General features: G+C 47.0%; 5 protein-coding genes across 5 annotated transcripts, besides 1 other annotated feature; 2 read left to right on the top strand and 3 right to left on the bottom strand.

The window, feature by feature from the left end:
- Window positions 1–1,581: 1,581 nt before the first annotated feature.
- On the bottom strand, window positions 1,582–2,536 carry UA08_02785 (hypothetical protein; the record flags this gene model as incomplete). The annotated part of the gene is made up of 2 exons (XM_020264865.1): window positions 1,582–2,115; window positions 2,180–2,536. 2 exons carry the CDS (start codon window positions 2,534–2,536, stop codon window positions 1,582–1,584), a joined length of 891 nt encoding a protein of 296 aa, XP_020122251.1.
- Window positions 2,537–5,198: 2,662 nt separating this feature from the next.
- Window positions 5,199–6,966, bottom strand: UA08_02784 (Elongator complex protein 3; the record flags this gene model as incomplete). Its single annotated transcript, XM_020264864.1, has 2 exons — window positions 5,199–6,613; window positions 6,678–6,966. The coding sequence occupies 2 exons, from the start codon at window positions 6,964–6,966 to the stop codon at window positions 5,199–5,201; spliced, it is 1,704 nt and encodes a 567-aa protein (XP_020122256.1).
- Window positions 6,967–7,380: 414 nt separating this feature from the next.
- UA08_02783 (putative succinyl-CoA ligase) lies at window positions 7,381–8,778 on the top strand (the record flags this gene model as incomplete). The annotated part of the gene is made up of 7 exons (XM_020264863.1): window positions 7,381–7,544; window positions 7,607–7,635; window positions 7,699–7,825; window positions 7,885–7,947; window positions 8,017–8,042; window positions 8,080–8,189; window positions 8,278–8,778. The coding sequence occupies 7 exons, from the start codon at window positions 7,381–7,383 to the stop codon at window positions 8,776–8,778; spliced, it is 1,020 nt and encodes a 339-aa protein (XP_020122257.1).
- A 959-nt stretch (window positions 8,779–9,737) lies between these two features.
- UA08_02782 (hypothetical protein) lies at window positions 9,738–12,416 on the top strand (the record flags this gene model as incomplete). Its single annotated transcript, XM_020264862.1, has 3 exons — window positions 9,738–10,399; window positions 10,462–10,785; window positions 10,847–12,416. The coding sequence occupies 3 exons, from the start codon at window positions 9,738–9,740 to the stop codon at window positions 12,414–12,416; spliced, it is 2,556 nt and encodes an 851-aa protein (XP_020122254.1).
- Window positions 12,417–13,275: 859 nt separating this feature from the next.
- Window positions 13,276–14,980, bottom strand: UA08_02781 (hypothetical protein; the record flags this gene model as incomplete). The annotated part of the gene is made up of 3 exons (XM_020264861.1): window positions 13,276–13,399; window positions 13,479–14,198; window positions 14,262–14,980. The coding sequence occupies 3 exons, from the start codon at window positions 14,978–14,980 to the stop codon at window positions 13,276–13,278; spliced, it is 1,563 nt and encodes a 520-aa protein (XP_020122255.1).
- A 533-nt stretch (window positions 14,981–15,513) lies between these two features.
- Window positions 15,514–15,557: a repeat region (Identified by RepeatMasker using a combination of RepBase library and repeat library created with RepeatScout).
- Window positions 15,558–15,699: the final 142 nt, after the last annotated feature.

Below are 15,699 nucleotides of genomic sequence, written 5' to 3'. Positions count from 1 at the left end.
CATAGCTTCCAGCGCTCCAAGTCTCTACCAAAATTCCAGAATTGCCTTAATACAACGGACTATTAGCCCGTTTCCCCTGATCAAGAAAGAACCTTTTAGTTGTTAGATAGCATACTATAACTACGGAGTACTCCGTATTATCAAGCCACAACTATACCCCGTTCCACTGCCCGGATGGCGGATGCACAAAGCTGTTCATCCTAGTGGCTGGTAGCATAGCCAAATAGGTAACTTGAGCCTTAAGGTACTCGTTACACGGAGATAAAAACTTGTAAAATAATACCTTCGAGGTTTAGTCTCCTATTGATTAATCTAACAAGCCAGGCCAAGACAGTGGCAGCATAACTATCACATACCTATGCAATTACGTACTAATCGCACCCCCCTTATAACAACCGTATTAACTGAGCATAGAATTCCAATTCGGTTTATTATACAGGCTACATGTATATTCATCAGGAACAGGCCTAGTCTCTCATGTAGGTTCCTTCCAGGCACGGATACATGACATTGCCATGCAGGGCAAAGCTTCAGAATGTCTCAGCTTTTCTTCAGGTAATGCGTTTCAGGTTGGAATTCTAAGCTGCACTCCATATCCATCCCCTCTTTTGTCGAGTCCATGAACAGGGTGGGAAAAAAAATCTTATTCTCTTGAATCTTGGCTTTAAGGGTCACTACCAGGCCAACGGATCGGAAATATCTAGGCCGTTTTTTTTTTTGGTGGATACTATACACTAGATTACTAGATATGGACATACTGCCAATTTAGAATGCGTACGTGTGCTAGTAATTAATTAAAAGCATGGAGGTATGTACGACCTGGGTATAGTATCAATCCAACTGGCCAATTAAGCTTCTGCTTGACTTTTACTTGATTCTTCACACGGAGATATCCATGGATCCACCGACTCAAAGCTTTTTCTTTTCTCGCGTACAGATTCTGAAACCGGCCAAAAATTTTAAACTACATACAAAACTAACGGCGCGCGCAGTGCACTATGTCTCAAAGAAATTGAGAATGCAAGTGTTTTCTGCAATTCCCTGGGCCTACGGGATAGGACAGGGCTTTATCTTGAGACACTTGGTTTTAGGTAGCTGCATGTGGTTTAGTGGACTAGAGACTCGAGTCATGCATGCCTCTAGGCTCTTGCTATGTAGGTGGCTGGCCAGTTGCAGATAGTAATAGTTCATTGTATTTTGCCCCCATCCCAGAAGCAGAAGGAGAATTGATGAGGGCTCCTTTTGACTGGCCGGTGCTAGTGCGCTGTGTCTCCGCTATCGAAAGCGCGTGGTCTCTGGAAGAGTTGGATCGTATTGTAATTATTTCCTACCAGCCGGATTCCGGAAATGCTCCGTACTCTCGAGTGGATGTTGGATAATGAATGATATTGTTTGTGCACGGTTCAAACCCAATTCCGGCCCCTTTACCATTGACATTGGCAACAGAGCATGTACTATGTATATGCAAGGCACAGGGTTTTCGACATGTTAGAAGACCAAGACCGGGGAGTCCAGCACGTCGAATACATGCAACAAAGTCAAAGGTGAATATACCATCGCAAGGGAAGAAAGAACGAACGATCAGCGGCGACCCCGTTTAGAACCTTTGCCGCCTTTCCTAGATGGACCCTGGATGCTCGCCAAGTCGTGTTTGCTGAGCCGTAAGGTACCTCCAGCGAATTTACCCACTGCTGGAGCACCAACTCCCCTATCCCTCCGTTTCGCACTACTGCTACTATTCTTCTGCTGTTTGAAAACGGGTTTCTCGAGGATAATGCCATTCTCTCGGGCTTCCCGGCGACGGGTAGTCTCTGTCTTGACGGCCCTGGCCTCGATGCCCTGGCGGTGTGACTTGGGCATTTTATTTCGCTCAAATAGAGATTTCTTGGCTCCAAGAGCTTGTAGTCGCAAATCAAGCGCTTTGTGTCTGTTCTTCCCTGTGGGGTTTAAATCTGATGATGTCGAGTCAAGTAAATGTGACTCCTTTAGTAGACGCTGCAAGGCGAGATCGTTTTGTAGGTTTGCTGCTTCGTTGTCGACTTCTTCGTCTTTGGCCTTGTTTGATTTCTTGGATGTGCTATTTAATGTGTCTGAAGAAGCTGGGACTTTGGCAGACTATTCATGTACGATCAATTAGCGGTGGAATTATCGTCGATAGCTCATATTATAGACAACTTACCAATAAAGCTTTACGTGTTTGCTTATCCAGTAGCACATTCTCGTTGCGAACATCCACATGTTCGACAACCATCACTTCTTGTTCTTCTTCTTCTTCGTCTTCTTCAATATCAGAAAACCCTTCGAAATTTTCCTCCCCCGACTGGTCTGCTTCATCATCTGATATTTCTGACTCCTGGGATGTGACAGCTACAGCAGCACGCTTTTTATGTATATGTGTATCGTCTAACGGCCGGAACTGACTTTCGAAGAACTTGCGAAAAACGTCATTTGGGTGTTCTTCTAATTCCGTAGTTGAGTTTGTTGCCTGCATAGAAGATTGTGAAATTTTCCTCCTCTTTACTGCTGTAGGACCCATGTTGCTCTTTTCGTTGCTAGAATAGTGTTCAATTGCAGAGCTAGTTGTGCAGGATTTGATGCTGCAAAGAACGCAAAAGAAAAACAGAAATCGTTGTCACGTGCGATAAGATAAGAACAATCTCTCCATCGGCCAGCGGGGAAGAAAGATGACCCTCATCTAGAGTAACTTCAAGGATAAAAACGACATACCGAGCGAATTGAAAGAAAAAACAATGACCAAATTTCGCCCCTGCATTGACTTGCACTCAGGCCAAGTCAAACAAATTGTGGGCGGAACATTGAGTTCTGTGGCAAGCGATTTGAAGACAAATTATGTATCAAAGCTTCCCGCAAGTCACTACGCAAATTTATACAAGCAACATGACCTGCGTGGCGGCCATGTTGTAATGCTTGGTTCTGGGAACACTGAGGCTGCTAAGGAAGCTTTGAGAACGTGGCCTGGTGGGTTGCAGGTTGCTGGAGGTATTACCGATGAGAATGCGCCGTATTGGATTGAACAGGGGGCAGAGAAGGTGAGCTATAAATATGTACATGTGCATACTCAAAGACTGCCCATTTTTCAAACAACACACAATATTTTTTTCTCCCACAATGCTTGGTTTTATATCTTACCAAGTTGAATTGACATAATTGCAGGTCATAATCACATCCTTCCTCTTTCCAGAAGGCAAATTCTCTCTCGACCGACTCAAGTCCGTTTTATCATCACTGGGAAACGACACATCCAAACTCGTGCTTGACCTGAGCTGTCGAAGAAAAGATAACACGTGGTTCGTGGCAATGAACCGCTGGCAAACCATCACCGAGATGGAGATTACAAAAGGTATATCTATCGATCCATCTATTCCTCATACATCAAGCCAGCTTATGCTGATTCCCTATCGATTTTTATTTTACAACAGACTCAATAGCCATGCTTGAACCATACTGCTCAGAGTTTCTAATCCACGCTGCAGACGTAGAAGGTCTGCAGCAAGGTGTTGACGAGGATTTGGTCGAGAAACTGGCTCAATGGTGCTCAATACCGGTTACATATGCCGGGGGAGCAAGGCATCTTCAAGACCTTGAGAAGGTTCATTCTAGTAGTGGTGGTAAGGTTGATCTTACTATTGGAAGTGCGTTGGACATATTTGGGGGCTCTGGGGTTACGTTTGATGAATGTATACAGTGGAATAAAAGTCATTGATTTAATGATATTGATGGATAAGCGGTCAGCCGCAAAGAACTAGCATACATTTGCAAGAAGACTGATAGACGAAGACGAAGACGCCTTCTCAAGTCGGGATTACAGGAGTGATTTGACCTAATTGGCCAAACGCCAGATGAGACGCTGAACATACCGAGTGCTAAAAAGCATGCTCCAAAACAGCAACATAGAAGCCAGGGTAAAAACAACGTAGAAATATGATCATATACAAAAAACAACACATATATATTTTAAATTTCACAAATCGCCAATAACCCAACGCCAAAACCATCATTGGACCATCGCATCGGACATGTATGGGAGTCAATCCCCAAATCCTTCTCTCTCATTCATCTTTTATTTTCCTTTCTTTTAAAATCACCCATCAAGGCAACATATTTATTGGAACCATGGTGATAGTAATGATAATGGTATATGTATAAGTATCAACAATGGCAGTTTAATTCAAAGAAATAGCCCCCCTCCGATTCGCTCGAACATGCAAATATGCCTGGAAACCACAAAATACGAAGAAACCCTGCCATAAAAAAAAGGAATAGTTAAAATGCGATGTTCATAGCGCACAGGGACACAGAGAGAAAGTGACATACAGCGTATACAATCACGGCAGTGAAAATCGATCCAGCTACCACGGTGCCATCTTCAGGAGTACCTTCTGAACCTGTGAATGCGGGATGATTCGACTAGATAGAGAGTTGATATCAGTAAGGATTATCTAGACTTTTCGGCTGGAGTAGGATGTGATATGTGGAAGGACGACGAAGGTTACGAACGTTATATAACGAGCCGAGGATGGATAGAATGATGATCGCAAAGAATGATATAACCACGCTATTTTCAATTATAATTAGCTTCTACCCTCATAACCACCATGTCCATGACCGATTGCTACTTACCAACTCCAAGCGTTCAAGGCGGAAAACACCGGCTTCATGGTTGTTGAGTGATTGCGTCTAGAACTCTGGAACTAGTTCAAGGTACAGGATAGCGAGTGTTGTCAGAGTGGGAGTATATGACTGGAAACGTCAAGATTATTGAAAGAAAGTGAGTTGCAAGGCCTCGTTGAGTTATTCGCGCAAAAGATATGCTCGATGGATGGGGACGGCGCTGTGCTTGAGGTTGATAGCGGTTGGCGGCAGTCATCGGCAGAATATTACTACTTTGCCTTATTGGTGGATTGCGCCTATCTACGTCGACGTATTACGAGTACTGCAGGAATAAGGGATGACTGTGAAACGTGTTTTCGTAATCTGTCATAGACGAAACGAACTTTTGTATATAACATCGTTAACTTCCTTTCGGAAACATGACTTCATAGTGTCTTACACACACACCGACACACACCGACACACAGAAAACTCCGGTTAATGCCCAAAACGACGACGCCGCCATATGCGAGTGCGTGAGAAATTATTGAATGTACATAATAAATACCTCATCGCGGATATCTTCTTCACTCTTCACTGTCAAGCATTTTCGACATATATGGCCCATCAAGGGTATATCCAAGACGAGCATAGTAGCTTCGAACACCAACACCGGAGATAACACTGATCTTCTCGCTGCCGTGTTCTTCTCTCGCGATACGTTCAGCCTCCTCCATAAGGAGTGTACCAAATCCACGATGCTGGAATTTGCGCGCGTCTCTGCCGTGCAACGGAACGGCAGAACCGTATACGTGCAGTTCTCGCACGAGACTGGTTTGTTGGCCCGTAAGCTCAGGGCGGAACGTATGGGTGGCGCTGCATTTACGGAGACGCAGAAGACCGATCAGAATATCCTGTTTAGGATCCTCATAGGCTAGGAATGTTTCCCAGCCGCCATTTGCCGTATAATCACGCCGAACAAGTTCGATCTGGGAAGGGCGGATCTTGTTTTTGACTTCGTTGATACCAACTTCACGTGTTCGCACGTCCCGACATGTTGTACCGAAATCCTTCATCCGGCTCAGAGCAAGTTCTCGAAGATTTCCGTTCTCAACACCAGAAGTGACCAATGGCATTGGAATATCGCGCTGCACTCGGTAGATACGAGTCCACGGAGGCACTAACGCCAGAATCCGAGCTACTATGTCAATAAGCGCATTCGGCGTGTAGTTCTTGTACCGTCCTGTTCTCCATAATTCGTACAGACCAGTACCTCGAATTACAAGCGTGGGATAGATTTTCAACCCGTCTGTGCGGAATGCTGGGTTCTCAAAGTATTCTTGAAATTGGAACAAGTCTCGCTCCATGCCAACGTTGGGTAAGTCAGGCATCATATGACTGACCACTTTGAAGCCAGCATCTTTTGCGAGTTTAAACGTCTCTGCAACAGCTGCAACCGTGTGTCCTCTGTTTGTATCTCTTGCCACGTCCTCATATAGACTCTGAACTCCTATCTCCAATCTAGTGCAGCCGTAACGTAGCATGCTGCTGAGATGTGTGTCCAAACAGTAATCGGGCCGTGTTTCGATAGTGATACCCACACACTTGATATTGCTCATCTCGCCTGCTTGCACGGCCTCATCGACGTTATCGGTTTGATAGCCACTTAGCGCATTGTGAAGCTGGGAAATAAAAGAATCACGATAGTCTTCTGGGAGGGACATAAAAGTGCCACCCATGATAATGTACTCTACTTTATCCACGCTATGTCCAAGTGACTTCAATTGATCAACACGTCCTCGAGCCTGCTCAAAGGGGTCGTAGCGAGCTCGAATGGCTCTCATCGACGTCGGTTCGTAACCGGTATACGATTGTGTTGAATATTCAAAATCAGAGTCGGGGCCACCTGGGCAGTAGACACAGATGTTTCCAGTGTATGCGATGTGTGGGCAGCGGTGTGGTTTGCACATGACGGCAACGACAGCAATTCCAGAAGAAGTTCCTGTTTTTTTTTTTTTCTCTCGATTAGCGCTTGCTATGCTTGACGATCTTGTAAGGTGCCGTACGGATTGGTTTTGCGATCAACTTGGGCAAGATATATTTCTTGTAGTGCTCAGGAACAGCCGCAATGATTGCAGTCAGCGGAGGCAGTGAACCCAGCGAATGCTTCTTGGCGATTTGACCCCTCAGTTTGTTGAGGTTGATGTCTTTCGTCGGCTTGGTAGGGTCCCGACTGGATTCATGCTCCTGGATAAGGACATTTGCGACATCAGAGCAGGCGCGCAGGAACCGCTCGTTCTCAGGTGGCAGCTTTCCTCTCTTTGCCAGAGTCTCTGGGCGCACCATCGTCGTCATCGTGGCAGTCGCCATCGTAGGAGGACTGCGAGGGAGGGATGCGGCGTGGAACTCTGAGTGGTACGTGAACAGGCAGTTTGGTCGAAGAAGTCAAAGAACAAGAGGCCAAAAACTGGTCACTTGCAGCTAAGAACGACGCCGTCTGGCAGTGCAGGTCTGCTATCGCAAAAAAATGGCGGCACAAAAATTGAGCAGGCGGGACCGATAAAACCGGATCGGGAGGCACCGCTTGAGCTCGGAAGGACGGTTATTACTGATTGGTCTTGGCGTTTCCGAAGCGCGAAAAGTGCCTGCCAGGGCTCGGGGAAGTTATTATCACCACTCGTTGCAATATTATCTTGCTCGCAGACCACCTCCACTCTTTGCTTTTGTCCATTGCTCTCTCCGTTCTTCCTTGCCTAGGTATTTGCAGTCATGCAGGCTTTCCGTCGCAACACTCTTTCTGCTCTGCAGAACGCTTCCAAGCAGCGCCGCACCTACGTTGGTGCCAGCTCAGCATATGCTTCGACAATCGGCAACCTTCGCATAAACTCCGATACCAAGGTTATCTACCAGGGCTTCACTGGTAAACAGGGAACGTGAGTGCTTCTGGGAGCTTTTGGCATGCGGACTGATACTGATGAGCACCGATTTTGACCAGATTCCATGCCGAGCAAGCCATCGCATACGGTAATATGCCCCAACCCTCATGCAGTCGACTTATAGGATGAAAATGGCACTCACACAAGTCAGGCACCAATGTTGTTGGTGGAACAAACCCCAAGAAGGCTGGATCGCAACATCTCGATCGACCTGTCTTTGCTACCGTGAGCGATGCCGTGAAGGAAACTGGTGCTACAGCCTCGGCCATCTTCGTTCCGTATGTTTGACACCCGCGTTTTGTCGCTGAAAACATCATGCTTACAAGTATCTATCTAGCCCACCGCTGGCCGCTGCGGGTATTGAAGAGGCTATTGCAGCTGAGATTCCTCTTGTTGTTTGGTTTGTCCCCTTTTGAAGAGAGCTTACTTCTTTTATATTTGTTGGCTTTGGACCTAACTAGCTCTGTAGCATTACCGAAGGAATTCCTCAACATGGTAAGTAAAACATCTCGTTTTAACTGCCTCCTTGTAGAAAAATCATCTAATCCCAGTTTCTTAGACATGGTGCGCATCACGGACATCTTGAAGACACAAAACAAGACTCGCCTGGTCGGCCCTAACTGTCCCGGTATCATTGCTCCGGTACGTTCCTATGTCTTCCTAGCGTAGTCTATTTTGAACTTGCTTTCATTCAAGTTCGACTTGGGTTATTAATGTTGGACTATAATAGGGCCAATGCAAAATCGGTATCATGCCTGGCTTCATCCACAAGCGCGGTCGTGTTGGTATCGTCTCTCGTTCCGGCACCCTCACATACGAGGCCGTCAACCAGACTACTCAGGCTGGCTTGGGTCAGTCTCTCGTCGTTGGTATCGGAGGCGATCCTTTTTCGGGCACCAACTTCATTGATTGCTTGAAGATCTTCCTCGAGGACGAGGAGACTGATGGCATCATCATGATCGGTGAAATTGGTGGCAGCGCTGAGGAGGATGCCGCCGAGTTCTTGAAGACCGAGAACAAGAAGAACAAGCCAGCTGTCAGCTTCATTGCCGGTATCAGTGCTCCCCCCGGCCGACGAATGGGTCACGCTGGTGCCATCGTGAGCGGTGGTAAGGGTGGTGCTGATTCCAAGATCTCTGCTCTTGAGGCTGCTGGTGTTATCGTGGAGCGAAGTCCCGCTTCCCTCGGCAAGACTCTTCTCGGCGAGTTTGTCCGACGCGATCTTATTTAACGCCCGGATTTGGAAAAGGACGTTTGGTCACCCCTCGTGCTTACAAGTCCTACATGTCGAAGCCGAGGAGCTAGCTTGTCCTGGTGGAGGCCGTCGTTATCTGTTTTCATTTGTGTGTTGATAGTTTCATATCCTGATAGAGGTGATTATACTTAATGAAGGTTCCGTTCTCTGAAACTAGCACCCGAACTCGCCGGAAGCCTTGAGGCCGTCGTCGAGTTCGTGATATATAGTACACCGTGTAGTTGCAAGCATGACAGCCTTGACCGATAGCATAGGCGTATGATATACCTCACTTCGCCCACCGTATTCCAGACTGCCCGCCGCATCTAAACCGCGCAAGTGCCACAGATTAGACGCTAAACAGCGTAATAATGCGTATATGCGTTCTCACATTGCTGTCGCGAGCAGCGCGTGCTGTGATTGGGCGACGGCACATGCTGCACTAACTGCGCACGTGACGTCCAGCCACCCAAGCAAAACACACCAAACCAAAACAAAGTGCTCGCTCGGTTGTCTGAGTGACGGCCGATTCTGTTTATCCTCCCTTCATTTCGATACCTCGAAGCACCTCGTACGCGGGCGCAGTGACGACGACAGTAGCTAGCCCATTGACTTGGTACGACGACTCCGACTAACTCACCGTGCTCTTCTTTCTTTGCCGGCCAGGTTTGTATGTTTGTATTATTCAGCCATTGATGCCACCGGCCACCGCTTGTTGAGGTGGATGTGACCATTCACACCACACACGCCACGAATCGCCCTCACTCCGGCGCGGATTCCGCTGTTTTACGATTGCTTAATACTCTTCTAATTATCTGCTATGCCACCGGACGTCGGTGAGCACTGGGAACCGCATTTCCCCATGAGTACGTGGTTGATGAGATGTATCCCGCCATCACCCGGCGCCTGCTAATCATGACTCGTTAGATCGAGCACATTCTCAAGGTTCGACAGTCATGTCGCATGCACAACCTCACAGTCGACCGGGCACAGCTGACCCGCTTCGGTCTCGGTCGAACACTGCAATGTCGAGAGCACATCGTCGCCCTAGGTCAAGAGGCTCCACGGCCAGCATTCATTCGAGCACGACCCAGCAAACTCAAGACCAGCACATGGGTGATGGCTTTTCTCCGTTTATGGCGGCTCAACAAGGGCCAACACACGGCGTGTTTAGTACGAACCCGGAAGATATGATCATGCGTTTCGGTTCGCAGTTGGTACATTCAAATAGTGCAGGCTCCCTGGATGCCTCGATGCATGATGCCCATGGAGCTGTTATTCCACGACCGGAGGATTTTCATGGTCTGCCGAACTCAATGCCGGACATGGTTGCCTCTCATGGGCTTTCAGGCATTCCCGTAAACCACTACGGTCATATCTATGACACCAGTGCGATGGACGCTCACATGCCGGATCGCGGTGACGAAAATGACAACTCCGAGGCTGGTGGTCGAAAGAAACGAGGGTCCAGCTCCACTGTTGCAAATGATAATGAACTGAGAAAACTTTTACGGCAATATGAAAACTTCTCTCTGAAGCAAATGGCCGCCGAAGTTCAGAAGCATGAAGGTGCCGGTGGTAAATCAGAAAAAGTGAAACAGGTCTTTGCCATGGTGTGGTAAGTGATCATATAAGCAAATGTATGTTTGCTTTCCCTTACTAAGTGCCCTTTGTTTCTAGGTTGAAGGAGAATTGTAGAAAGAGTACTGGATCTGTTCGACGAGATCGTGTTTACTGTTGCTATGCGGAGAGATGTGGAAGTGAACATGTTTCCGTTCTAAATCCAGCTTCCTTCGGCAAACTTGTGCGAATCATCTTTCCGAATGTTCAAACTCGTCGTCTCGGTGTCAGGGGTGAATCAAAATATCATTATGTTGATCTCACTGTCATCGAGGACAAACCGCAACAATCAATAGGTCAAACGCCACAAGACAAACCTCCCTCAGTCAACGGATCAGTAAACGCGGAGGGAACGGGATTCAATTCTTCCCTACGACCTCGCAGGTAAATACTATTGCAGTCTACTTGACATAATTTATATCAAGTTGCTAACTAAACCACACAGTATCAGCGCATCTCAACCCCCAGTTGACACAGCAGTGTTTCCTTCACCTACTACTTCTTTTACCCCGAAGTTTCCCCCTATTTCTAGTGCTACCGGATGCAATTGCGAAACCCAAAAGCGATTTCCGCATGACCAGACCATTACCTTGGAGAACATCTCCATCCAAACTGGAAAGATGATACGCCAAATGCTCACCTTTCCCTCCTCAAATACACCGCACGCCGATAACGAGTCATTGAAATTACCTGATATCTCACCTTATCTCCCTGCCAATACGGATGTCAAGGTAGCAGACGCCTTGGCAGCCCTGTATAGGACACATTGCATCTCCGTCATTGACAGTTTCCGTTTTTGCAAAGAAAGAAACCTGTTTCGTCACTTTTCCGCATTCCACGGGACGTTGACTGTCCCAGTACAGAAACTGCTCATTCATCCAAACCTTGCTCCCTGGATTAAGGAATGCGACTGGCTTATGTATCAGAAGATGATCGAGTTCATCGCTCCTCTGACTACTCAGGTGGTACCGCAGCCGGTGCTTGATTCCTTCGGCTCCATCTCGCAACGTCTTACAGCGCACATTTCCGAAACCTTCAAAACTCACCCTATTCACGTATCCCTGTCGAGATTAATACCTGCGCATTTGTTTTGCAACCTCCTAAAGCACATGCTTGACGTCAATCAAGCCGCTAATGCTGCCGCCGCTTGGCTTTGCCACCCAAATAATCGCAATCAAATGTGGCTTGATTTTGCTACGTTTGTGGATCCTATAGAAATGATCTCGAAATCTGATATTCCGTCCTGCTCGGAGAAAGCAACAGAGCAAATCCTGAGATTTGATGTTCGTGCGCTCCTCACGCCTCTGCATAATCCGACATCTCCCACTGTACTTTCCTTCTACCAACAAAGCAGAGACGACACGGAAGATCAGAAAAACACTGTTGAATACTCGACGGGCGATGAATACAACTTCCCTGACAAATGGATTTCTTTCATACTCAGCCTGCCGTCTCTCTTCCCCAACCATCCTGCGCAGTGCATAGTCGACAAAGTCGATAGGCTATGGGATTGTGTCTTACATCGCTTGACGCTTGCTGGTGCGCCCAGTTTTAGCGCTTGGTGGATGACCAAAGTTTTCTTTCATGAAATGTTGTTATGGCAAGTGGAGAAGGGCGGTTTCATGAAACATACGCCAGGCTCTCTACAGAATGAGGCCTCAGCAGCAGCAGCATCATCAGGGCCGGAGAATAATCCACAACAAAACCACATTGCGAGGCAAGGGAATTTTGTCCTCGTAGTGAAGAACGAGCCTTTTGGGAATTCCGAGAATGGCTCCATGACAGAATCAACTGGGCGGCAATCTATTGAAAGAACAGTAAATACAGCAGCAGGAAGCAGGTCCATGAACGAAAAGAATACGGCAGCGATATCTGAAAACATGGCCAACCTTCATGCGCCCAATCATGATGATAGTGGCATCGGTCTTGACGATGATTCAATGCTAATGTCCGTCGGAAAATACGATATCATGACAAATACAGAAGATGCTGAAGGTGATGTGGTTGTTATCTGAATGACTATTTTATTCATATGCCCACTTACATTCTTCGAACATTGCGTGCAGCCTTTTGTTCTCCTTTTTTGGATGGTTATTTTCCATTTTTTACATTGGTGATCTGGATAAGAGAAAATAGCTGATTTATTTGCTCCTTCGATTCTTCTCCTTCTTGTTCTGCCTTTGGAGCCTTTGGCGAATTGGATTCAGGAAGCATAATACCTTTTTGTTCTCATTTCATTTCATTCTTCACTTGATCCTCTTTCAGAACGACGACGACCACCTGTATCTTTGTTCTCTTCCTTGCTACGAACGATAACGACGTACGAGCTATTAATTTTCTTTTCTTTTCTCTTGAAACGGATGTCTTTCTCTTTCTTTTGGAAGGACAATCACAATCGGCTGTTGGCTGTTTCCCGTGCTCTTTTTATCTTTCTGGTTTTTCTTTTCTTTTCCTTTCTCCTGTCACTGTCTTGAAAAGAAGGCGGATTTTTGTTTTCAAACAACCCTTCTCAATGAACACTTGTATATAGTATTATTCAATATAGTCAACTGCTAAACCCTTTCTTTCTTCTGATCTTTTTCTAACCAATGAAAAGAAAAGAGAAGAGAAAAGAAAGAAAATGAAAATCTATTATTACTACTTCTATTGTTACTCTTTCTGTACTTACTATCTTCACAATTTCGCCTGCACAGCGATACTAGCTACAGAGTAGACTAGCACGAAGAAAAGGGAAGCGCGAAATCCATCTCTAATCATGTCAATTATTCTACAGCGTAAGTATGTACAATATACCTAAATGATTTCTACTCTCCAAAAGTATAAGTGAACTGCTCGTCGTAGAGTATCTTTCCTCGCGGTGTATGTTGCGATAACCTATCGCACATCAAGTGCAGGAAAATAGCGAGTGCCTGCAAACCCATACACCATAATTCCTTCAATATCAATGTTTCCGTCGCTGTAGGGGCTCCAAAGCTTGACTAAGATGAAGCGTCCTGATCTGTTCTTCGATGTTAGTAGGATGTCATAGTACTTCCTGTCCGTTTTCTTGTGAAGGGGGGGGGGGAGGGGTTACATACACTGGTGGATCGAATTTGATGCTGACCATGCTCTTTTCTCGCTCAATGAAGAAGCGAGCATGCGGTTTCATAATATCTGGATGTTGTGCGTTATTCATGTCTCCGCCAAAATTCGAGTTCGCTGCCGCAGTGGACCAGACGGGCTCAATGAGGCTTGGAGAATCGAGACGGTTACTGCCAATAGAATAATAATGACTGCGATGTTCGCCGGTCAGTGTCTGTCGACGTGTATCTAGACGACCGCGGTTGAGTTCGACGGTATCGCCGTCATCGCTATCTTCCTCATCTTCGGGACAGAATAGCTCGCCATCTTCGCCAAGGTCCAAGAGTTCGATTTCAGTGGCGGAAGGCAGTTCGTCATTGTCTTGTTCGTCGTTTGTTGCATCGTCCGAATTGATATCATTTTCTGTAGTAACTCTGAATTGGGGTTCTGCGTACGTAGGATTAAGTAGAGAGCGACGAGATCGTGGAAGTTCATTTGGATCGCTAGACTGCCTCCGCGGTTCAGCTTGTGCGACCAAGTCTCCGGCAGATGTAGTTGTCGTTGTTATGCCCCGGTTGCGAGCTCGATAAGCATTCATATATTCTCGCGAAGGGTTAGTGTAGTGTCGTCTAGAATGATGGCAGCGTTGACTTTGTGGATAATGAAGTTGATACTGAGCAGTCCGCTCCAACAGGTCATCGGATGACATCGAAACAAAGATCATGCCCTCTTGGATTCTATTAAGCGATTAGTTATCAAATGTGTCGTAGATAAAAAACGACCGTTTAGAGGATACTTACGGAGCATCAAATCCCTTCTTCGGTGCTCTGATTACGATTTGCTTCAGACAAAACGGCGTCTCGCCACGGTGGTTCAAGACCATATTGCATCGGCTTTTCTTGGTGCAGTAGACTGACGAGTCGTCGAGAAGAACATTTCCTGGCCATGAGCTCTCTCCTTCATCATAGTAATTTCCTCCATCGCAACTGGAAATTTCCATTTTTAGCGGCCCTGGAACGACTTGACCATAATGACCATAGCTGAACCCTGATAATCCTTCTCTGTTATCGTCAGAGTCCAACTTACGTCTCTTCGATCGCCAGCGAGGGCCAGGGTCAGACAATCCAAGGAAGCGGTCAATATGGGAAGGCCAGGGGAGCGAATCTGAAGGCCGGGAGTGACGCGACCCCGACCCTGAATACGAGCTAGTAATTCCTCCGTTCAGAATGGAAGAGATTGCGGCGTCGGCTTCTCGTAGCTGGGCAGTAGCTCGTTCGAGGTCGTAGCCGCTAGAATTGGGATCGGTGTTGTTCCCTCTCAACCTCGAGACAGTTTCGCTGGGTGAATTCCATCGCGCTCCCTCATGTGCTGGAAATGAGACTTGGTTTGTGTTGTTGATGGATGAGCCACTTGTGTTTGAGGGAAGTCTTCCCTGCTCTCGGTTCTGGCCTGGTTGCTGGGCATTTTCAGTAGTGCTAGCTGGCCCATTATTCTGAGACTGCTGCGGTTGTCTATACATGGCGGCTCGACCCTGGTTCCAAGCCAGCCTTCTTCGAGTATTTTCGGCCCGTAATTCTTCGATTTCGTCGTTGAGTGTGTCTAGAGCCCGGATTGTTTCAGAATTTGACCGCTCGCGGCCCCCACGGTCTGAAGAAAACAGTATTAAGTCACGAAGATTCTGCAAGCGTGAGTGATAGTTTTCCTGCGGTCTGTCCGATGCGGAGCGCCTTGATGTGGAATTCGAGGCAGGCGGAAAATCGTAATTTCCCGACTGAAGATAGGAACAGTTAGCATCTCTCTCCTTTGTTTCTCCGTCTTCCCACGAGGGAGGGTGCGTGGAAGGAAAATCCACAGAATAAAGGCAAATACAGAAAGCAGCAGCTGAGTCTATGTAGGACAGACATACCATAATCGGAGCGGGTGCCAGCTGGCTAAGTGAGCGGGACGATTGAAGGGATTCCAGACAATGGCCAACGAAGATAAAATAAGGAGTGCAGCAGCCGAGGTACTACAATAAGGCAGGGTGCACAAGGCAGGGCGGCTGATGGAGGAATGATGATGATGATGATGATGATGATGATGATGATGAGATATGAAGCGAGCACAGTGGGTAACCGGCGGTACGGTAACTTTACGTTCGGGCGTTAAGAACCGCCGGGCAGCCCCGCAGCGATCAAAGAAACCCACCCGCGGCGCTTAAGCTAACCAACTGTCCTGCATACACCTCGCTCTCTCTCC

Source organism: Talaromyces atroroseus, assembly GCF_001907595.1.
Source record: "Talaromyces atroroseus strain IBT 11181 chromosome Unknown scaffold_2, whole genome shotgun sequence".
Lineage (NCBI taxonomy): Eukaryota > Fungi > Ascomycota > Eurotiomycetes > Eurotiales > Trichocomaceae > Talaromyces > Talaromyces atroroseus.
Note: the sequence above shows the minus strand (reverse complement) of the source record. Positions and strands in the feature narration are given on the sequence as shown.